Source organism: Pelophylax lessonae, assembly GCF_965119305.1.
Source record: "Pelophylax lessonae genome assembly, chromosome: 1".
Lineage (NCBI taxonomy): Eukaryota > Metazoa > Chordata > Amphibia > Anura > Ranidae > Pelophylax > Pelophylax lessonae.
The window spans coordinates 468,068,986-468,093,444 of record NC_138768.1 but is presented as its reverse complement, the minus strand read 5'-3'; the positions used below and the strand labels follow the sequence as shown (position 1 = coordinate 468,093,444).

At 49.0% G+C, this 24,459-nt stretch overlaps 1 protein-coding gene across 1 annotated transcript in view; it reads left to right on the top strand.

Annotated features, from left to right (window-relative positions):
- Positions 1 to 24,459, top strand: part of POLRMT (RNA polymerase mitochondrial) — a 423,694-nt gene that overhangs the window by 131,831 nt on the left and 267,404 nt on the right. Inside the window, exons 4-5 of the mRNA XM_082261183.1 lie at positions 4,535 to 4,665; positions 13,598 to 13,781. Of these exons, the coding sequence (XP_082117309.1) occupies positions 4,535 to 4,665; positions 13,598 to 13,781 (315 nt within the window). The remainder of the gene's footprint in view (positions 1 to 4,534; positions 4,666 to 13,597; positions 13,782 to 24,459) is intronic.

Here is a 24,459-nt window from a genome sequence, read left to right as displayed (position 1 = left end):
GCTTGCGACCAAACTGAATTGGGATGGCTATTGCAGGGGGGTATTGCACTAGGACAGCCCCCATGGGTGTGACTATGTAGATAAATTGTTCTTTTACAAGTCTTATGCCTAGAAACTCCTGTGGAGAGGAAGCAATACCCCATTAGTGAAGACTGTGTGAATGGGCAGCGACTGTCGGAGGACTCAGAGAAAGGAATTTTACGGTAAGATTTTACAAAAATTCAGTTTTTTCGTTACTTAGAAATGACCAGTGAGTTTAGAAAATCTTCTAGTTTCTTTTAGTGGGCAAAGGAAGGGGTCTAGAGCCTCCAAGAGCTCCATTGCTAGGTGGATCAGGGAAACCATTTGGGAAGCTTACAGTTCTTCAGGTCAGGCCCCTTCTTACAGGATTATGGCTCATTCTAAAAGATCTTTGGCCACATCTTGGGCAGAAAAGGCAGAAGCATCATGGGAAAAAATATCTAAGGCTGTGGTTTGGTCTTCCTCTCATGCGTTCATCAGGCATTATAGAGCACAAATGCTCTCCAGCCAGGACCGCTCCTTTGGAAGGAAAGTGCTGCAGGCTATCGTCCCTCCCTAAGGTATAGAATCTTGCTTATCCTCTCCAAGTAGCTGTCCTAGAAGATGAAGGGGGAAATCCCCCGTTAAACTTACCGGTAAGGGTACTTCCATTAATCTTCCAGGACAGTGTCTGGATTCCCATCCTATCCTTTTTAGCACTATTTTTGTCTGTTTTTCCTCTGCGTTGTGCACATTGGGATAATTTACTTGATCTTCAAAATAACTTTGGGTCAGAGGAAGGGGAGGGCCTTTTAAATTGTGTCTGATTTGTATTTCCTGTAAAAGGCAGCGCCAATCATTTCTCCCAAGTAGCTATCCTGGAAGATTCATGGAAATACCATTACTGGTAAGTCTAACTGGGGTTTTTCATCAGCATTTAGAGCAGTCGTGTGACTTCTTTCAGTGTTTGGTTAAAGCTTGTAGGAGGAGTTTTCATTTTCTCCTGATTGTCCTTTGAGGCTGCAGAAAACTCCTGACCCTTGTTGATTGGCCCTGTGCTGATCACTTCACTCCGACACTCTCCCAAAAAAGCAAAAAAAAACAAACTCTCCGATACACACCAAACTGAGCAACGTGCAGCTTGCCCCCAAAGCTTTGTTCTATTAGGTGATGGTTTGGGGACTGTAGAAGAAGGGGAGGATCAGAGAAGACAGATCAAGCAGCTTCTTTACACAATGCAGAGGAACAACCCATTTGGTTCCACAGTGAGTATAACGAGCATGCTTTACTGCATATACAGACTGACTTTTCTGTTGCGGGTATAGTAACACTTTACATCCTTTGTGTCCTGAGATGTACAGTTAAGCAAATAGGATTTTTGGTTTACCTGTGAAAGCTTTTTCTTGGAGTACATCACAGGACACAAAGAACCCCACCCCAAGTTTGTGTTACTCAACGCTTTTTACAAAACTAAGGCTTAGCTGAAGCTGGGAGTTATTCCTGGGTGGGGACACCTGCCTTTCTGACCAGTGTCCATTCACCTGAAGGTGGCAACATAACTCATGTAGTAATGACTGTTAAAGGGGTTCTAGAGAATCAAGGTTTTTTGTTTTTTCTTCATTCTTGTCGCACATGTACACCCTTGGGAGCGCACAGCGATCAGTGGCTAGCTGTGGCTGTAGGACACAGTGCATTGCCGATTGGGGTAAAGAGCCAGTGATGTCGGCCAATGACGGCTGATCACGATGTAAACACACTTGCAAGTTTTCAGCATTCCTTTCCTTGCGCTGTCACAGCGTGAGTAGAGCGCCAGTAACCGGCTAGTGTGAGAAGGGGACATCTGCACTGATCAGGGCACTGCCCATCTGTGCCCACTAGTGCTGCCAATCAGTGCTTCCTCATCTGTGCTACCAATCAGTGCCGCCTATCGGTGCCCTTCAGTGCTGTCCTCTAGTGCCCCGTATTCGTGCAGCCTAATCAGTCCCTCCTCATCAGTGCCCACCATTGCCGCCTCATCGACGCCTATTTGTGCATTTCAGTAAAGGAGAAATATTACCTGTTTGTAAATTTTACTAACAGAAACTAAGAAAAACATTCATTTTTAAAACAAAAAAAAAATACTTTTTGGGCTTTTTTCGTTTGTTTAGCAAAACAAAAAAACTGTGGTGATTAAACTTTTGCCGACCCCCCCCCCCCCCACGCAGATTTACGTAGATCACGTGATTATGTGCGCGCGGTTTCGGCGACGCGAGTGCGCTGGCAGGGCTGCGCTTTTGCTGTGATTAGACACAGCAGGAGCCAGACCGCAGGAGGAGCAGGCGATCGCCGCCGGCCTTCCACAATCTTCAGAGAAACTGACAGGAGAGATTTCTGCCTATGTAAACAAAGCAGGTGGCTCTCCTGTCAGACAGACACAATGAGATTGTGTGTCTCAGCTAAGCTGAAACACCGATCTCTGTGTCCCTTTCACAGAGCGCCCCCCCCCCCCCACAGTTAGTAAGCTCAATTTAGGCTCACACTTAACCCCTTGATCACCCCCAGTATTAACCCCTTCCCTGCCAGTTTCATTTATACAGTAACAGTGCATATTACTTAGCACTGATCACTGTATTTGTGTCACTGATCCCCAAAAAGTGTCGCTTAGTGTCAGATTTGTCCGCCGCAATGTCGCAGTCCTGCTAAAAATCGCTGATCGCCGCCATTACTAATAAAAACAAAAAATAAAACTAAAAAGTCCAAAAATCTATCCCATAGTTTGTAAACGATATAAATTTTGCGCAAACCAATTTAATATGCACTTTTTGGGATTTTTTTTTTATTTTTTACCAAAAATATGTGGCCGAAAACCAATTGGCCTAAACTTTTTTAACTTTTAAAAAAAAAAAATGTATTAAATTTTTTTTATTGGGAATGTTTTATATAGCAGGAAGTAAAATATATATATATATATATATATATATATATATATATAATAATTTTTTTTTTTTTTTCAAAAATCGTCGCTCTTTTTTTTGTTTATAGTGTAAAATTTAAAAATTGCAGATGTGATCAAACATCACCAAAAGAAAGCTCTAATTATGGGGAAAAAAAGGACATCAATTACATGAGGGTACAGCGTCGCACGACCTGGGCAATTGTCAGTTGAAGCAATGCAGTGCCGAATCACAAAAAATGGCCTGGTCATTAAAGGGGTAAAACCTTCCGGGCCTGAAGTGGTTAAATACCACAAAAAGAAAACTCTATTTGTGTCATATGTTCAGTGCTGCATGACCGCGCAATTGTCATTGAAAGTGCGACAGCACTGGAAAATGGGCTGGGCAGGAAGGGGGGTACAGGTGCCCAGTGGGCAAGTGGTTAAGACAGGGCTCGACAAACCCTAGGTGCCAGGTAGCATTGGCGACTAGAATTAGCGACCTGGCGCCTGGGGTGCCCTGCAGGAGGTGTCCTGTCCCTTTTGCGCCTCCCCGAGTGCACGGACTACAGCGCCGTCCGAAAATTGAGGCCCGGCTTTTCGGCCACCTTCTGTGAGATGAGAGAGGCTTCCAATGGGGAACTGGCACCCTCTTGTGGTGGCCGGGAGTTTCACAAGCAGTCACTAATGACTGTTTCCACTGCCTGTTCTCAATGCCTGCCCATCTCCTTCCCAAGAGGAGATGAAATGGAAGTTTTTTCAGGCTTCATCTCCCTGTCCACTTACCTTTGCTTAAAGGTAAGTGGACAGGGAGTGTGGTTATTATTATTTATTTATTTTTTAAATTATTAATCATTTTTCTTTTTTTTTTTTTCAATTATTGAAAAAGATATATATTTTTTTATCATCTCCCTGCCATACCACAGCCACACAGCCGAAGACCCCTTTCACACAGGCTGTCTGATCAGGTCCACCTGTCAGTTTCTCAGGCAGACCTGATCGGACCCTTCGGTCTCCTCTATGGAGCAATAATCTGCCGCCATCTGATCCTGTCCGCCAAAAACAGACAGATGGTGGTTCTATTTTCTATCCATCCCGTGGATCGGATCAGATGGCATCGGATGGAAACAGACAGGCAGTCTGTTTCCATCCAATTGCCCTATAGAGGAGAGCGGGGTTTTAGTCGTATTTATGTGTAAATTTAGTATCAGTTTTTTTTAAAATAAAGTTTTGGTTGTTAGTTTAAAAAAAAAAAAACTGTCTCCTAACTTTTTTAGCTGGCTCCTAGATTTCAGGCAAATTTGTCAAGCCCTGGGTTAAGAAACACTTTTGTCCTGTTATGTACTTCAAAAAGATTTTACAGGTAAATTAAAAATTCTCATTTTAATGGCTATTAATGTGAAGAGATCTTTGACTAAGTGTTAAACTGTGCTGAATGTTTTTTTGAATAGGTTGAATATTTTTAGTAGAAATAATTTACTGCTTGTACTGTCTTGGGTGACAATGTTGTTGTTTCCTTCTGTAATGACTGGTTATATTCTGGCCCAGCATGCTTTGTTCATTCCTTGACTGATCTGTTTTTTACCTTCTGATGCAGCTTTCTATTCTGTTCTTTTTATACAGGCCTCATTGCCTGAAATTGGACATACATTCACACTGATGGATAAGGCTGGATTAAAACCAAATCTTGGATCATATGCTGCAGCATTTGAGGCTTTTGGTCGCATTGAAAGTAACACAATAAATATTAAAAGGTACAAAAAACGTTTTCTTTTTTTAGTAGTAGTCTTCAATGAGTTGTTGTTTTGACAGGTTTGATCAAATTGGTTTACAGTGAATTGCTTAGCTCAGCCTAGTGACATAACTGACATTTCTGTTCAATGTGCCCAAGTTTACCTGTATCACTGACCGCACTTCCTATGCATTCAGATACCACTAAAGAATGCTATGTATGAAATGCAGTTCTAAAGGTAATCGATCATTATTGATCCCTCTAACGTGTGTGGTTTGGTCTTGGATGTCAAAAGGTCAGACTCCGCTTCACTGCTTTTTTAAAGCTAGCATACTGTCTGTTTTACAAAAAAACAAAAAACTAGTGACTTTTTAACTGCAAGCACAGACCAACATCACTTCCGCCTTTGCATTGCATCCTGGGAGCTGTTTGTCATCACTCCCAGGAGGCTGGAATCAGGAAGAACTCCCAGAACACTCCCTGGAATCAGGAAGAAGGACATAGCAGATTACACTGCGGCTTCAGATGCCCACATCCAAGATGGCCACGCCCAGACAGCATTTTTAAAAGTAAGATTTTGACTAAAATCGAATACCGTACACCTTGTAAGTATGAGAATAGCGGTTCTGTAAAGGGCAAAGGATTAGTATTATAGGGGTATTTTTAGGTAAAAAAGGTATTTGAGGCTGGAACTCTGCTTTAAAGACAATCTGTCACCTAAAAATCATCACTAGGGGGGGGACTTTTTGTCCCCTGTGTAATCAAAAAAAAAAGGTACATTTGCGAAAAAATAAAGTTACACCCAAGCACCGAAAGAATTTTGACCCACCCCCACATATACGCACGTACAAACGTAAACGCATGTGTCAGGGGCGCCTACGTATGAAAACATCAATTGCGATACATGTTACTTATCGCTGCACACGCCATGGTGGGCGCAATAATTCTAGCACCAGACCTCCTCTGTAACACTAAACTGATGGCCTATAGAAAATAAAGCGTACTGAAGCTTGTTGCCATTTCACTGGCGCATGTAAATGTTAGGTTTTGACATGTTGGGTATCTATTTACTCGGTGCAACCTCATCTTTTAATAGTTATCAAAAGTTTGGGCAGTTTATTGCGTTTTTTTTTTTTTTTGCCCTAAAATTCCCATTACTGAACTTTTGAGTTTCCTAGACCTATGCGGTAATATCGCGTGACGTAAAAAATGGAAACTATCACTATTTCGTTCTCTAGGGCAGGGGATATGCAAACTGTGGCCCTCTAGATGTTGCAGAACTACAAGTCCCATGAGGCATAGCAAGACTCTGACAGCCACAAGCTTGGCACCCAAAGTCAGAGGCATGATGGGACTTGTAGTTTTGCAACAGCTGGAGGGCCACAGTTTGCATATTCCTGCTCTAGGGTGTTTGCTTTCAGAAAATATATAATGTTTTGGGTTTTTTTGTAATCTTAAAGCGCAGTTCCGGCCACAAAATCTACATAATCGATTTTGGGCCATCCGCTTGCTTTTGGTCACCTGAAAAAGAAATGGATATTTACAAATTTTTTTTTTTGTTTATTTACCTTGTTATTGAAGAAAAATATACTCACCTTTCTTCCACTTCCTCCCTCTGCGGCCGCGGTCCGCGCCGTCACTTCCTCTTTGCATTGATTCCTGGGAGCTGAACGTCATCGCTCCCAGGAATCAATGCGCCTGCAGCGGCCCCGCTCGTCACTTCCGGTGCGGGCGCTTATTCCCTGCTAAACAGCTTCTGGGCATACCCAGAAGCTGTGGAGGGATGACGCGCCCGCACCGGAAGTGACGAGCGGGGCTGGTGCAGGCGCATTCTGGAAGAAGAGGACGCAGAAGAGAACGCGCTGGCTTCAGCTGCCCACATCCGAGATGGCAGCGCTGGAGAATAAATTTTCAAGGTAAGTATTTCTTCTAAAAGGTAAATGTGACCCGGGACAGTACAGAGGCTATCCATTGTGGAATGTACTAGCCCTGACTGTCCGGGGGGTATTTTTATTGAAAAAACATTTTCGTGGCCGGAACTCCGCTTTAAGGTCTAAAATGATTTTTAAACGTGTGCAAAAACGGCTCTGGCAGCGAAAAAGATTAATACTGATTAAAGTTTAACTTTTATATTGCATAATTGACATTAAATTAAACCTTCCATGCAAAAAGCAGTTTGTAGCAAAACGATCTGGTTTTATGTAGAGGACTGCACAGGTTCTGCCTTATGGATCCTAATGGGGAAGTGCAAATAACAAAATATTACTCTGTATTTAGTAGCAGTAGTTTTGTTGCTGGGTCATGTGAGTCACTAGACTGGCTGAAAAGATTTACAAATATGTTGGCAGGTATAACTTTTCACATGTGTTTCAGCTGTGCATTCATTTACCTGCATGAAAACTCTAATCAGTGTTTGTATAGGTCAGTGTTTTGGAACTACATATCCCATGATGCTCATGCGCTCTGCAGTGTAGTGGAGCATCATGGGAAATGTAGTTCCAAAACATCTGGGGTGCCAAGGTTTGCCGTCACTGGTATAGGTCTTTAAAACATGGGGCAGTGTTAACATTTCTGGCAGATTTTTGCCTATGGTCATGACACAATTGTGGATATTTTCCCCAATATCTTATTTTTGTGACATTTGTACAAGAAATTAGGATTGGTTTTTATCAGGACAGGAAAGCATGATGGTATTGAAAACATTGTGAGAAGTTCTTACCCTTTTTTGCACTCTTCTAAAAATGTGTCTCTGTGAGCATTGGAGAGATTCCTCATCCTTTCCTGTCCTGACAGAAAGTGAGAGCAAATTTTGTTTTCTCTTACGTCCTCCGACAGTCGCCGCCTCTTCATATTCGTCACATATGGGGTATTAGACTTTGCTCCGAAGGAGTAGCTAGGCAACAGAATATGTTAACAATAAAGCTTTAACATATCCCACCCTCAAGGGGTGGTCCCCTCAGTCAATACCCTCCTACTTCCTGCAACCATATCCCAGTTTTAATGTCTAGCTTGTCAGGAGTGGCTGGCTCTCTCTGTGCTGGGACTTTTTGTCCCAGACTCTTTCTTCTTTTTGATATTTTGTTTGAGTTTTCTCTCTACCTTTACTTAGCTGTTATTTTTGTCAGCATTAGTTAGTTCTTCGGACGAAGAGGATCATGCGGACTGGGTCTCGGGCTGATCCCCCTGGTCGCAGGTCGTGGGTCAGTGGCTTCCCAGTCTGCCCTCGAGCGTTCAGCCAGGTAACGCTCCTGGCACGGTGAACGACCCATCCCTGTTCGGTGCAGGGATGATTGGTGAGGTGGCTACCTCACCGGACGCCGTGCGGTTTCTGAACCGCCATTGTGTGCGTCTTGAGTAGCGACTCTCCCTGCCTCATGTGCAGCGGCTTGTTCGCCTGTGCGGGTTCCCCCCACGCCATGTGAGGTAAGTGTATCTATGTGGGGACCTGTCTGTCTGGGGGGGTCTCAGTCTGGGACTGTGTAACCTGCCTTTAATCACACTGCTTGTCTCCCTATCTCTCGGCTGCATGCTGTGGGCTGCAAGGGGGGGGGGGAGCTGTATGACACTGAGTATGTCAGGCTGGGCAGTGTGAGGAGCTGTGTGCTGTGGGGCATGTTTTTAATGGCATGTTGGGGCATATACAGCGATCGCTGCGGCGATCTGACATGTATCCATATTATGGGATGATATTGTGTGTGATTTTATGCACTGTGGAGCGGCGATTTCGGCGCCAAACGGCGCCATTTTACCGGCGCCCGCTCCGGCCGCATGGTTTACATGCACGGCGGCCATTTTCTTGTAGCCTCCATAGGCTTACATAGAGCGCCCTGGCAGCATCACTTCCTCTCTCCTGGAAGCACCGATCGAGGCAGCAGCAGCAGCGGAGTCTCCTCAGGTTTTATCCTTCTATTCCTGTGTTCCATTGCCTGTATTCAGTCTGTATATTCCCTGTGGGGGTCTCATTGTGCCTGAGTGTGGTGCGGTGGGCTGCGCTTGCCGCGCTTGCTGTAAGGGGGCAGTTAACCCTTGGTTGTCTGGCATACAGGGGCAATGGATTCTCAGGAGGGCAAATTTCCCACAGTCTTGGTGGAAAGCCAGGGGACCGCTGTTTCCCCCCCAGGGGGGGATTTGGCCACTATTGTGGCTGGCCTTGCTGCACAGGTGCAAATGCTGGTGGCTGCTCAATCTACTAAACGGCCCAGAGTTGCTCTGTCCTCTGATTCTGAGGGTGAAGGTGATGGGGCTGTTCTGGCGGGGACCCCCCTATCGGGGTCCCGCTCCTCTCTGGATCTAGTGGGGTCTGAGGTAGAGGCTGAAGTTGAGGGGGTTGATAATTCTCCCCCTGGCTCGCCTGAAGAGCTTGCAATCATGGATGAGTTGATTGCTTCCATTAAGCAGACGCTACGTTTGCAGGACGAGGTGTGTCCCCCAGCTGCCTTGGCGGCTTATGGGACGCAGAGAAAACGCAGGACGCCGCAGGTCTTTCCCTGCAATGCTGATTTTCAGCGCGCTGTTAAGGACCAATGGCGCGATTTGCGCAAGCCTTTTGCGGTACCAAGTAAATTTAAGCTGCGTTATCCTTTCTCGCCTGCCACTGATGAACGGTGGTGTGTGCCTCCGCCAGTAGATCATGCTATTGCGGTTTTGAACAAAGCCACTGCGATCCCGGCAGAGGGATCCCCTATTTTCCGTGATGCCACGGATAGGAGACTGGAGTCTCTTGCCCGTCATACTTATTCTGTTACGGGTTCTATGCTTAAGGCTCTGTTTGCTTCTCTCATGGCGGCCCAGGCGATCGCAAGTTGGACGCAGATGCTTAGGCGCGTCCTAGTGGCCGATTCGGCCTCAGCGGCGACCCTGGATATGGTGGATCAGATCCACCAGGGTGTCATGTATCTGTGTGATGCGGACCTGGACCTGATTCCGTTGGCCGCGCGTGTGCACAGCGTGGCGGTGTTGTCTCGCCGCCTGGTTTGGTTGAAATGTTGGTCGGTGGACCAATCTTCACGTAAAACCTTAGCCAATCTGCCTTATGATGGGTCTCGCCTTTTTGGGGAGTCCCTGGATGTGTTGATTAATGGGATTACTGGGGGTAAGAGCACTCTCTTGCCCCATTTCCCCAAGGCTAAGGGGGCTTCTGGGAAGAAGCATGCTAATTTTCGGCCCCCTCAGGGGTCCTTTCGTGCCTTTCGGCCGCACTACAAGGGCAAACCGTTCAAGGGCCAGGGCTCTCAGAAGAAGCCCTGGTCTGGAAAACAGAAGTCCGGCCAATCCGGACCTGCGGCCCATAACAGTTCGGCCTGAAGGGGCGCCCTCACCCAGTTTTGGGGTGGGGGGACGCTTGCTCGGTTTTCTTCAGCCCTGGTTGGCCCGTGTGCGGGACAGATGGGTTCTGGAAATCGTTCGATCTGGTTACAAGATCGAGTTTCTCTCTCGGCCAGAGAGCAGATTTTTTCCCTCAAATCTACAACTGTCTCCAGAGCGCCTGCGGGATCTGCGCCTGGCGGTGCGGGACCTGAGGGCTCAGGGAGTGGTGGTTCCGGTGCCTCATCGGGACAGATTTCGGGGGTTTTATTCCAATCTGTTCACTGTGCCCAGAAAGGAGGGCAAGGTTCGTCCAATTCTGGACTTGAAAGCTCTGAACCGCTCTGTGCGGGTTCGCAAGTTCCGCATGGAATCCCTGCGCTCGGTGGTGGCTGCCCTGGTTCCGGGGGAATTCATGGCCTCCATCGATTTAAAGGATGCGTATCTTCACATCCCCATATTCGAGGGTCATCAGAGATACCTTCGATTTGCCATTGCGGAGGATCACTACCAGTTCGTGGCGTTGCCCTTTGGGCTCGCCTCGGCTCCGCGGGTCTTCACCAAGGTGCTTGCACCGGTTCTGGCATTATTGAGAGCCCAGGGCATTTCTGTCCTGGGGTATCTGGACGACATTCTGATTCGGTCTGCGACCAGTCAGGGTCTGGAGAAGGACCTGTCTGTCACGATGCAAACTCTGCAGGAGTTCGGTTGGACGATAAATGTTCCAAAGTCGACTCTGAGTCCGTCGGTTCGTCTTCCCTATCTGGGAATGATACTGGACTCGGTGCAGGCGAAGGTCTTCCTGCCGGAAGACAAACTCAGGACTCTTCAGGAGGAAGTCAGGTCCCTCAGGGACGTTCCGAACTCGTCTCTGCGGACGTGTATGAGATGTCTGGGATTGATGGTCTCGGCTTTCGAGGCGATTCCTTTCGCGCAGTTTCACACGCGGGGTCTCCAAGCGGAGATCTTGTCCAAGTGGGACGGGCGACCTCAATCTCTGGATCTTCAGATCTCGTTGAGTCATCGCACCAGGGAAAACCTCCTGTGGTGGCTCCAGTCCCCGTTGGTGTCCGGGGGCAAGTCGTTTCGTCCGATCTCGTGGACGATAATCACCACGGATGCCAGCCTGTCGGGCTGGGGTGGTGTTCTGGGCGTTCTGTCCGCCCAGGGGACCTGGTCGGAGGGGGAGTCTTCCCTCCCGATCAACATTCTGGAATTGCGTGCGATAAGGCTCTGTCTTCATCGCTGGACGGACCGGCTGCAGGGCTGCCCGGTTCGGGTGCAGACGGACAATGCCACGGCGGTGGCCTACATCAACCACCAAGGGGGCACCAGGAGTGCCCGAGCGGCTCGAGAAGTGGCCGACATTCTGTCTTGGGCCGAGACTCATGTCCCGGCGATAACGGCGGTTCACATTCCGGGAGTGGAGAACTGGCAGGCGGACTATCTGAGTCGCCAGACCCTGGATCAGGGGGAATGGTCTCTCCACCCGGCTGTCTTCCAGATGTTGTGCGCGAAGTGGGGTCTTCCAGATGTGGACCTGTTCGCGTCTCGCCTCAACTACAAGGTGAAGAGGTTCGTGGCAAGGACGCGCGACCCTCGGGCGGACGCGTCGGACGCGTTAGTGGCCCCGTGGCATCAGTACAGGCTGATGTACGCGTTTCCACCGATTCAGTTGCTGTCCCGGTTCCTTCGCAGGTTACACTCGGAACGCAGCACGGTGATTCTTGTGGCACCGGACTGGCCTCGCCGGTCCTGGTACGCAGACCTCGTGAATCTGGCGGTCGACGCCCCCTGGCGTCTGCCTCTTCGGGACGATCTACTGTCTCAAGGACCGATTTACCATCCTGCTTTACAGTCGCTGGCTTTGACGGCCTGGCTGTTGAGACCGAGGTCCTGAAGGAGAAGGGTCTCTCTCCAGAGGTTGTTCATACCTTGATCAACGCGAGGAAGTCTTCCTCGGGAAAGGTTTATTACCGTACTTGGAAGGCCTATTTTGCCTGGTGTGAGTCCAGGGGGTTTTCACCCCGCACGTACTCGGTTTCCCGTGTGCTGTCTTTCCTTCAGACGGGTGTCGATCAGCGTCTGGCGCTGGCTACGATAAAGGGTCAGGTGTCTGCGCTGGCCGTTCTGTTTCAACGTCCCGTAGCTTCCAACTCCTTGGTTGGCACTTTTATTCAGGGTGTGCGGCATCTGGTTCCTCCTAGGAGGGATCCCTTGCCCCCTTGGGACTTGAATCTAGTCCTGTCTGTGTTACAACGTGCTCCTTTTGAACAGATCAGGGAGATCTCGTTGTCTATGTTGTCCAAAAAGGTCGCCTTTTTGGTGGCGATCACTTCGGCTCGCAGAGTGTCGGAACTGGCGGCTTTGTCCTGCAAGTCTCCGTACCTGGTTGTTCATTTGGATAAGGTGGTCTTGCGACCTAATCCTTCTTTTCTGCCGAAACGAGTTTCGGAATTCCATCTTAACGAGGATATTGTTTTGCCTTCGTTGTGCACGAAGCCTAAACATCCTAAGGAGGTGAGATTGCATTCTCTGGATGTTGTTCGAGCGATTAGGGTTTACCTTAAATCGACTGAGTCTTTTCGAAAGACGGACTCCTTGTTTGTTCTTCCAGAGGGTCCTCGGAAGGGCATGGCGGCTTCCGCCTCTACCATTGCCAAATGGATCAGGCAGACCATTGAACAGGCTTATGCCTTGCAGGGGAAGGTTCCCCCTGTGCCTGTGAAGGCGCACTCTACTAGATCTCTGAGTACGTCTTGGGCCTGTCGTCATGGGGCTTCTGTAGCCCAGGTGTGTAAGGCGGCGACTTGGTCGACCGTGCACACTTTCACAAAATTCTACAAAGTAGATGTTCAGGCATCGGCGGATGCTTCCTTTGGCCGCAAGGTTCTTAGTGCGGCTGTTCCCTAGGGTCCCTTGTTGGGGACTCCTGGCTGTTGGGATAAGTTTTGTATCCCCTGGTTTTTTGTCTTTTCCTGGGTTGTTGCTCCTGTTGAGCACTTATTTTTGCTGTTGCCCAGCTAGTTTCCTTCCTTTGGTAAGGTTCCTTTCTTTGATGTGGAGACTGCGTTGCCTTTCGGCGCGGATGCGTTTCCCACCCCTCATGTTTGCACTGCTTTGGGACGTCCCCATATGTGACGAATATGAAGAGGCGGCGACTGTCGGAGGACGTAAGAGAAAACGGAATTTTTGTAAAATCTTACCTGTAAAATTCCTTTCTCTGAGTCCTCCGACAGTCGCCGCCCCCGCCCCTCTTTTGGGGTTTGAATGTATACTCTACTGCTATTCCACTAAAACTGAGATATGGTTGCAGGAAGTAGGAGGGTATTGACTGAGGGGACCACCCCTTGAGGGTGGGATATGTTAAAGCTTTATTGTTAACATATTCTGTTGCCTAGCTACTCCTTCGGAGCAAAGTCTAATACCCCATATGTGACGAATATGAAGAGGCGGCGACTGTCGGAGGACTCAGAGAAAGGAATTTTACAGGTAAGATTTTACAAAAATTCCGTTATTCGAGACACAGTGTCCCTAATGACAGTCTCTAAATTATTCCCACTCTGTCTAAAACAAAAATTACCCACTTTGGCTAGAGTTGACCAAAGATCTTTTTCTGTTAAAGTATTTATAATTCCATCTCATTTTAGTTGCTTGAGTCAGATGGAGAAGGATGGACTATCAGTTGACCAGCTCTTTCAGGACTTGACATATCGTGCAGATGAAAGGCAAATGGTGCTCAAGGCCATCCGTCAAGTCAGGCCAAATTTCACGCCTCTGCCTAGAACTGAAGTTGTTTTAGACTCTCCACTGGTTAAGAATTTCTACAAGAATGTAAGTTGGATTGAAATGTAATGCAGGACTTAAAAACAGAAAATGACTAGACTTTTGTAGAAAATTGGGAAGTGGGCGGTGATAAATGCATGTATGTGAAGAGGTTACAGGAGTGCCACAGCAAGGATGTGTCACTAAAGCATTACTGGCACAGTTACAGGATAAAACTTTGCAGAAATCATGCAGAGAAATATGTGAAAGTTTGAGGGCTCCTTTGCTCTCTTGCAGTGCTTTAACCTCCCTGGCGGTCTGATAATGTCAGAATTTCGGTGCTAAAAGCGGTATATTCTTTTGCATGGAAATCTGTTTTACATTTTAAAACTCACCTTCCCCTGCAATCCCCCACTGTCCTCCTGCTATGCCCTTGGCTGATGCTGGCCCTGGTCTTTCGGTTCCGTTCCCAGCGAGCGTTGCGACGCAGGGGGGTGAAACTGGCGGCAATTATAAAAAATCGTAAATACACTAAATGACATGATACAAAGTTGTGATTCTAACGGATTACACTGTATCATGCCATTTCACCACAGGATTGCACCTGGTGACTTTTCCAGTGCCCTGCCTGTGCTTTTCCAGTTCTTTGTGCCTGGAAAATTGAGAACGACCATGGCGTCCAAAAAGCATTTTTTGCGCAAAAGCGCTTTTAGACGAACTGGAAAACAGCGACAGCGCAACGGAGTTACTTGAAGAACTGAGCGATAGCGATTCATGGGAAAATTCGTCATCAGGTACGGAAAGTGACGACAGCGACGATTCTGATGTCTCTTTGGAAAAGCACAGGCAGGGCACTGGAAAAGTCACTAGGTGCAATCCTGTGGTGAAATGGCATGATACAGTGTAATCCATTGTGATCAAAGCTTTGTATCATGTAATTTAGTGTATTTACACTTTTGAATTTGCCGTCGGTTCCACCCCCCTGGGTCGCAACGCTCACAGGGAGGGAACTGGAAGGCAAGTGCCAGCAATCAGCCGTGTACAGAGCGGGGAGAGACTGTGGGGACGGCGGGGGAGCGCAGGAAAGGTGAGTAACATTGCGGGGTAATCCCGAGTGTGGCTCGGGGGTTACCGCTTTTGGTACTGAAAGTTAACCCCGAGCCACACTCGGGAATACCGCTAAGGAGGTTAACACATCCACATTAATGTGTGTTGTGTTTTGTTGAGGCAGCCCGTTGAAATAAATTGGCTGCCAATGACCTTTGAAGTAATGAACATGATTTTTTTTTTTATTTGCACTGCATGCAATGCATTAATGCATGTTACATGTGTTACCCTACATTTAGGCAGTATGTGTTACCATGACACCGAAGTCTAATGATTGTCAAACTTTTTGTGATTTCACAGTTTAAACCCTTCACATTGCCACCCGGTAGCCTTTTAAGTGGGTTTTAAAGCAGTTTTTTTTTTTTTTTAAATGGGCCCCTGGTTTATGCCATAATGTGCTAGTATGAACTGCATAGTAATATGTTGTGACAGATCTACCTGTGAAACGAGGCACTTCAGGACTGAGCTGTCACTGCTCCTGGAGCTTCAATCTTCACCTGGTCTCTTTTCCGGGTTCTCACTCTCTGACCACTTGAATGCCTGGGCCAAGATTTAACAACTCCTGGGCATGCACAGCACAGGGTCACCATCATGTTGGGGCACTTTCTGCAATCGCATCACAGGCCATGAGAGGGCCTTGAGAAATGAACAAATCAACCAAAGACGGTAGAATTTGTGCCCTTCCGTTTTTGCCCTCGAGCAGTTGAAACAGGTAACGACAGTAGTAATGAAGTCTGGCCGGCTTAATGCCACACCTGGGTAAATGGATGGAGGGAGCAGTGTCTAGCCAGAGTGCAACTGGAGACCTGGGCACTATCAAAGTCCAGTGTGCCCTATTCTCAGGCTTGATCATAATGACTTCCTCTTGACCTAAAAATGTGCATGTGACACCCAATGTTATGTTATTGGGTAACGTTAAGCTTGCAGAATCCAGGGGCTCTATGAACCCTTTTAATTTCTAATTTCTCTTCAGTTACCAGCCACCCCTATGTGGTGTTAAATATGCCAATCACTGATAGTTGAAGATCAGAGGTGTCCAGTAGCTTCTAGCATACCAAGCAGTCGGATGTTATTCTGGCCATCCAACTGATGCCAGATGCAGATTACAGTTCCTGAACAGTAGAGTACATAGAATTGATATCTCATTTGGTGAATGCCACGGTAAAATGGTGAGCATTTAAGCTTTGTAGCGCAGGGTCTTCCATGTACTGACCAGCTTCCAGCATGGAGGGCTCTTCCATGGAGACCTTAGTGTCCAGGTGGTCAGTTTACCACTGCAGGGGGAGATGCATCTGAGCTCACAACATCATGCGCCATCTTTGTAGAGTGTGCTATGCTCTGTGACCCATCAGTGCATGAGAAAAATGTTTGCAGACCCTTCCTTTAGATCAGTTAATGTTGACTGACTGACACTCAGGCTTTTCCTCACCCCAGTGAGCCCAATTGTGGAGTAATAAAGGTGGTTTTAGTGGTGTCTCCTGGGTTAATCTTGGGGCAAGTGTGGAAGCTCTGTTATAAGCATCCAAACTTACCTGAAGGCAAGTTATGTTTCCTGCTCACAAAATTGGATTAAAAATTCACATGCATCAGAATATATCACAAAACAACCATTTTGATTTTAAATCCATCACCTTTCCCCAAACAACATTAAGATCTGGACAGTGTTGTCCTTAAATACCCCTAAAAATCGCTGCCCCACCTGCTAATCTTTACTAATAGAAACTGACTAATTGAAATTACTTAACATAACAGCGACTAGAATTGTTGTCACCCATAACTAAATATAAGTTCAGCATTGCCACATTGATACCCTTAAAAAGCGTACTGCTAATGGAAACAAATCTTTACAAAGAAATCCATGTGAATTTTTGTTTTTTATGTTTATGTACTTGCCGCATGTGTAAGGGAAAAATATGGGGAAACCTGCATATATTGCATAGATGTACAGCATATGTTTTTAATTTTACCCAAGCATACACTTTAGTATAATAGTCCTGGGTAAAAATGTAAAATGAGAAAGCCAACTATGGCTTTACTCCCATATCTTTGGATACGCTTGACCCCATCCTTTGACTTTCTCTACCAAGCAAACTACCCCTCCCTTTTCAAAGATTTGGCCAGGCTGTTAACGACCTGGGCTCCTTTACAGATTTCTTTTTTTTTTTTTTTTTGAAAATCTTTTTTATTGAATTTGCAAGAAAAAAAAAACAACAACTACAAACATTGGTGCTCAGGTTCAGACCAGATACGAGCTAGCAGCAATACATACATAATGAAACACGGCACCCGCGCAGGGGTCCAAAGGGAAAGGCAAGTGTAGTACAAACCAAGTGAGAGATATACACAGCAGCCCTGAGAGACACAGCAGATATTGTTAATCAATAGGAGATCCTCACCAAAACTCATCAGCAGGGCCCATGCTCAATACAGGACAGCCCCAAACATCACAGAATCCCATAACACCCCAAGGCGAGGGGCGCCATCCGCCTAAGACGGAAGGCGAGACCCGCCTCCCCCACCCGGGACAGCGGGGGGATCGGAGAGCCACCGAGTCCACACCCTATCAAACTTTTTCCGGCAACCCCTGTGCACATATGTGTCTTTATATAAGGGGAGGACTGAATTCACCAGGGACCTCCATTGTTGAACCGTGGGAGGGGAGCGCTGGCGCCAGTGGAGCACAATGGATTTCCTGGCATAAAACAATAATAAACCGAGCAACGTGCGGTCCGCCACCCGAGACACCAGATCATCCAGTAGACCGAGTAAACATATTCTCGGGGAGGGATCTAGCGAGATGGAGGAGACCTTTGTGATCGTGTGCAGCACCCCGGACCAGAAGGTAGAGAGATGGGGACAGGTCCAGAATATATGAAGGAAGTCACCCAGGGCCTGGCCACAGCGCCAGCACTCCGGCGACTGGGAGACGTGCATTTTATGTAACCTATGCGGGGTGAGGTAGGCTCTGTGTGCAATTCTGAATTGAATAAGTCTATCCCTGAGTGAGACCAACATCTTGAATGGAACCTCCCACATGTTCATCCAGTCCTCTTGGTCCAGGTCCGGAACGTCCCTGGTCCACCGAGCACGGAGACCAGAGAGCTCCGGAGAGTGCACCCGGAGGAGATGCGCGTAAAGGGTCGACAACGCTCGTTCAGAGCAGTCGTGCCGCAAAACCCGCTCAAGATCCGACTGCACTACCTGGGAACCACCGGGTGGAAACTGGGATTTGAAGGCATGGGAGAGCTGTAGGTAGCGGAAAACCATGGAGGGTGGTACATGGAAGGAATCTACGAAAAATTGAAGGGGGGGAAAGGAGAGGTCAGGGGAGATGTCTGAAAGTTTCTTGACATGGTACTTCGTCCACACCGCTGGGTCCGGGAGGGAGCAGAGATGCGGCAAGTTGGGATTATACCACAGAGGTGCGTTGGGGGAGACAGCAGTGCCCGGATAGCCCTCTAGCTGCAAACCGGATTTCCAAGCCCGCAGGACCGTAACCATGGAGGTCGTGAGACCATGCGGGGCCCTAGGACCCCGAAACAACAGATGAGTGAGCGCCTCCACGGACCCGAGCACCGCTGCCTCCACCGCAACGGCCGAGTTATGCAGGTCGGGGTTCAGCCACCAAGCCGCAGACACCAGCTGGGAGGCTAGAAAATATTTGTGGCAATCAGGGAAAGCTAGGCCCCCCTGTGAGGGGGGGCGCATAAGGGTGGAAAGTTTATATCTCGGGGGGCGGGGACCCCACAAAAAGGAGGAGAACAACTTATTCAGGGAAGTGAAGAAGGATTTTGGTATCCATTGCGGGGAGTGTCGGAAGAGATACGTAAATTTGGGCAGCACTTTCATCTTGACCAGGTTAATCCGGCCCAGAAGGGAAAGGGGCAAGTTCTCCCATGCCTTCAGCCTGGTCCTGAGCGCCGCCACCACCGGCTCCAGGTTGAGAGCGACAAAGTCGTCAGCGACCCCAGAGACCCTAACTCCCAGATACACCAACACATCCACCCACTGTAGCTGAATATCGGGCGGCGCCGAGCGTCGGGCCCCCTGGTCGATCGCCAACAGCTGCGACTTGGACCAGTTGACCCGCAGCCCGGTTACCCGAGAGTAGGCCTCCAGGACATGTAAGGCACCCGTGAGCGAAGAGTCGGCATCATTCAGGAACAACAGCAGGTCGTCAGCGTACAGGGCCACCCTCTCCTCCAGCCCGGCAATCCGCAGGCCCCGAACCAGCGGGGAAATGCGGAGGGCCTCCGCCACCGGCTCCATAGCAATGGCGAACAGGGCCGGGGAGAGAGGGCAGCCCTGCCTCGTGCCCCTGGACAGAGCAAACCAAGACGACAGCCGTCCCCCCAAACGAATAGCCGCCACCGGTGAGCTGTAAATGATTTTTAACCACTTAATGAAGAGCAGGGGGAACCCCATCCTTCTGAGAGTCTCCCACAGGAAGGGCCACTCCACCGAATCGAAAGCCTTTTCGATATCCAGTGAAGCAACCACTCTGGAACCCACATTGACATGTTGCGCCTGGAGGTTGGTATACAGTCTGCGGAGGTTAACGTCTGTGGACCTATGAGGCATAAAGCCAGTCTGGTCTTGGTCAACCACAGAGGGGAGCAAGGGCTGCAGGCGAATAGCCAGTAGTTTGGTCAGGATCTTTAGGTCCGTGTTGAGCAGCGCTATAGGTCGGTAAGAAGCACACAGTTTCGGGTCCTTAGGGGGCTTATAGATAAGAACAACATGCGCTTCAGCCATCGAGGGAGGGAGAGACCCCTCCGCAAGACACCTGGAGAACAACGAAGCCAGTAGAGGGGCCAAGAGTCCAGAGTGGGTCTTGTAAAAGTCCACGGGGAGACCGTCTGGACCCGGAGCCCTGCCCCCTGGAATAGTCGAGAGAACAGCCAGGACCTCCTCAGATGTGATGGGTCTCACCAGCCATTCCCTCTCGCAATCAGAGAGCCAGCCCAGGGCCACGGGGTCCAGAAGGGAGTCCAAAGCGGTCGGTCGAAAGTCTGGGGGAAGGGTAGTGGTGTAGAGGGCACTATAATATGAGCGAAAGGCATCTAAGATGTCCTCGGGAGCGGTCAGGGAAACCCCCGCGGGAGAAGTGAGCTCCGGGACCACCGTCAGGGGGGCATCATGCTGGGATATCAACGCCAGAAACCTACCATTCCTATCCCCTTGCTCAAAAAAGGATTGTCGAGAGTGATACATGGACAACCTCGTGACCTCGGACATGTGAAGGTGGAGGTCTCGCTTCATCGCCTGCAACGCCTCGAAGTTTGAGGTAGAAGGGTCCAGGCCGTACGCGGCAGTGGCCCCCTCCACCCCCCCCTCCAGGCGAGTCAGCTCCGCGGCCTGTTGTACCTTAACCGCTTTAATGATAGACATATATTGGCCCCTAGTATAAGCTTTAAACGCGTCCCAAACCAACCCAGGTGAGGACGTGTCGGCATTGTTCCTCCAATAGTCCTCCAGAACCGGCGGGATCCGAGAGGCGACATCCGGTTGTTCCACCCACTGGGAGCCCAAACGCCACATGGAGGCCGAACGGGCCGCGCCAGAGCGGAGGGTGAGCTCCAAGGGGCAGTGGTCAGACAGACCCGCCGGTAAGTACTTCGCCGTCACCACATCGGATAACGCCAGGGAGTTGGCAAACGCCAGGTCAATTCTGGAGGAGGTCTTATAAGAAGAGGAGAAACACGAATATCCTCTTTGGTCCGGGTGCTTCCAACGCCAGACCTCCCGCACCCCAGCAGCCTCCGACCAATGCAGCAGATCCTCTGAAAAGGATTTAGGGGGTGAAGGCCTGTCCAGAGCAGGGGAGAGAATGGCATTGAAGTCCCCCAGAAACAGCAATTTCGCAGGGCAGTAAGGGGAGACCTTATCCAACACAGTGTAGAGAATATCAGACTTAAACGGAGGAGGAACATATAGGCCCACTAACACATATCTACAGTGCCACATGGTGAGGACCAAAACAACATAGCGGCCCATGGGGTCCGTGTGGACCGCCTCCACCTCGCAAGGCAAGGTTTTGCGGATCAGCACCGAGACCCCACGGGCGTAACTAGAGTAAGAAGCATGAAATGATTTGTGAACCCACGGCTTTTTGAGGGACTGTAGCTTGCTTCCCACCAGATGCTTCTCTTGAAGGATCACTATAGAAGGCTTGCGGGAGGACAGGTACTGAAACATCAGAGCCCTCTTAAATTTGGAGTTAAGGCCCCTGACATTCCAGGAGATAACGGAGAAGGACTGGGAGTCACGGGAGGCCATAACAAACAGCTAGGGTGAAGATGGGGAGGGACCCCGCGGGGGCCTGCCGTAGCATCTGGGGAGTAGCAAGACCAGTCGGACCTAAGCACCACACACTTAAACACAGAACAATGAACACCAAAACACAAAAGCGAATAACAACATAACCCAGGCACGTAGTGCCTATCCTGCCAAACCCCAGCATCCCCCGCAAAAAGAAAAAAGGAACCGGGGGGGGAACCAAGGCCCCCCGGGGGGAGCTGGGGCCGGCCTGTACCCCAAAAAACGACAACGTCATTGAACCAGAGCTCCCGCGAGAGCTATAGCATAGAGCACGGGAGTGAGGGGCAGGGGGAAACAAAAACAAGGGGGGGGGACCTGAGTAAGTGGCCGGGGGGGGGGGGGGCAGCACCAGGAGCGGAGGGGTCAGCAAAAGAGAAAAAAGGGGAGAAAACCAAACGTCACAGCACAGTCCAACGTCTTGAAGCCAGCTCCTTAACAGTGAGCTACCCAGAGTACATCATGAATGGGTAAAGGCAATTCCCAAGGCACGAAATAGGAGATGTGGGGGGGCAGGCAGGGGACCGGGGCAGGAGGGCAAGGCAGGGGGACAGATAAGGGAGAAATCCAGGGCCAAGCTGAAACAGGATGGATACTTGCGTTACTGGGGCCCAGGAGGCAGCACGGATCAGCGAACGTCCAGCCAGGAAGCCGCCTGTTCCGGAGTATCAAAGAACCGGGTGCGATCGCCATCGATTACCCGGAGTCTGCTCGGATAGAGGAGGCTGTACTTGATGCCCAAATCGCGGAGACGCTTGCGGATGTCGGTGAATTGGCGGCGTTGACGTTGCACTTCTTGCGAGTAGTCCGGGAACAGCATAATTCGGGCGTCCTCATAACGGAGTTCTTTCTTGGAGCGAGCCGCCGCCAATAGTCTGTCCCGGTCCCTGTAGTTAAGCAGCCGCAGCAGGAACGGCCTGGGAGGTGCCCCCGGAGCGGGGGGGGTCGGGGGAACCCTGTGTGCCCTCTCCACCACGAAGGTAGGCGGCATGTCAGGCAAATCCAGCAGCTTGGGGAGGAAGGCCTCCGCAAATTCGGCAGGTTTGGAGCCCTCAGCCCGCTCCGGCAACCCCAGGATGCGGATGTTGTTGCGCCTCAGGCGATTTTCGGTATCAATCGCCCTGTCCTGGAGAGCCTTCACCTGCAGCTGTAAGGCATGGATGTCCCTGGAGTCCTCCCTGGAATTGTCCTCCAGGCGGGAGATACGATCCTCCGCCTCAGACACCCGAGAACGGAACTTGTCCAAGTCATGTCTAATAAGGCTGATATCCGTCGCCAGATAGTCGATTTTAACAGTCAGGGTATCCTTACATGCCTTAATCGCCTCCAGGATGTCCGATGGAGAGGGATCCTGTGGTCGGCCAGGGCTCGGCTCCGTCTGGGTGCTGACCGACATGCTGGAGAGAGGAGGCCTCGTGTCCAAGATGGCCGCCGGCGGCCTCTGGGGACCGGGAGAAGAAGCGGGCGCAGCCGAAGAACAGAGCCTCCCGGGAGCTATCGGAGGGGCTCGCTGCTTCCCGCTCGTCTTCTTAGGGGGACCCAGGGTGAAAAAGGGGGTGCCGAGGATGATCGGGTAGCTCAAGGACAGAAAAGGATGAGATCAGGATCGGAGCTCCGGCTTCACACGTCCGCTCGGCTTCACATCCCGGCCACGCCCCCTCCTTTACAGATTTCTTAGTTTGACTTTCGAGTATTACCAATCCCTTTCCTGAATCCCATCATAAGGATCCAGCAACACAAAAATATTAAAAATGTGTACTAATACTGCGCTATGGATGTATGATGATTACCCTCAATCCAAAATGCTGCTGTTCAAAAGTAATAAAAAATGACAAAAAAGGACAGACAGCACAAATCGGAATATATAAAGTGACTGGTGCCAAAATTCTTGTGTAGATAGGTGAAAACTGTGCAAAATTGCAAATAAATAAATTAATAGAAAATGAATAAATTAAAGCGGTTGTAAACCCTATGAAAAAAAAAAATAAAAAAAAAAAAACCTGCAAGACAAAGGCATAATGAGCTAGTATGCATCGCATACTAGCCCATTATGTTTAACTTACCTTAAAACGAAGCCCCGACACGGACCCCCGGACATCGATGCGGGCGCTGCCATGATCCCTCGTCGTCTCTTCCGGGTTCGGCGGCTTATTATAGGCTTACCTGTAGGTAAAAGTGTCAAAAAGCGGGATACAACCGCTTTAAATAATTCATCCTAATCTGAATCATACAGTGCTGTGAAATCAAGTGCAAATACATATGCGTGATAGAAGGCAAATCAATATACCATACAATAGTGCATAAATAATTTAAATATGAATAAATAAATAAAGTTCCAAAAAAGTCCTTAAGCAAGTAGCCAGTGAAGGTACAATGTGCTTAAGTGCTCTTTATTGTACAAACTGGTGACAATCCGTGCCAATAAGATAAGGTGCAATGGTGAGGGGGTCCACTCCCCGTGGATACTTCTACTTACCAGACTGCCAGGATCCCTTAGCAATATTGCATGTGGGTCAAACGCACTTAGTCCGGTGTGGGTCCTTCCTTTTCCTTTGAGGCTAGTCTTGTGGACTCCCAATATCCAATCTTTCCTCAATAAGCCAAAGAATGTGGGACCATAGGAAGGAAAAACTCAAAATAGTGTAATCCCGTTTCATAAGCTTTATTAAATAATGCAGAAAAAAAACTCACATTTCAGGAGTGATAACAAGCCTTTAGTGAAGGCACTAATCTCCTATGCAGAAAGGACTTCCGGACTTGTGGTGACTGCACGGGTTGCGCTGGTCCCGGCTTGCGTTCCACCGAGACCGGAAGTGAAGTAAGCTTCAAACGTGAGCCGGAAATTACGTTGACGCGTTTTGCCCTCATCCAGAGTGTTATCAAAGACGTATCATGGATTTTTTTTAGCCTGCAACCCCTGGGAGCCCTACTGTATGAACCAATCCCATCACTGACTACGAATCAATGAAAACTAGTGGGAGTTTTAGGTTCCTGGCTGCCCGGCAAACCCTGGCTAGAGCATGGAAACAACCGTTCCAGAATTTCACTGAATTGCGACACAGGCTTATGGACAAAATGGTGCACAAGAAACCCACTTCCATCCTGGAGGACACCCATACCAATTCCACAAGGTTTGGGATCCCTGGATCGCATATAACATCAAGTGAACATAGACAGAACTTTGCTTTTTGTCTGACCGTACCTGGCAACCTGTTGGTATTGCAACCTGGCTGGAACATGTGGGAGAGGGACCCCTCCCCCCCCCCTTTTTTTTTTTCTTTTTTCTTCCCCCTCTCTTTAGCTCCCAGCTAAGCCTTTCCTG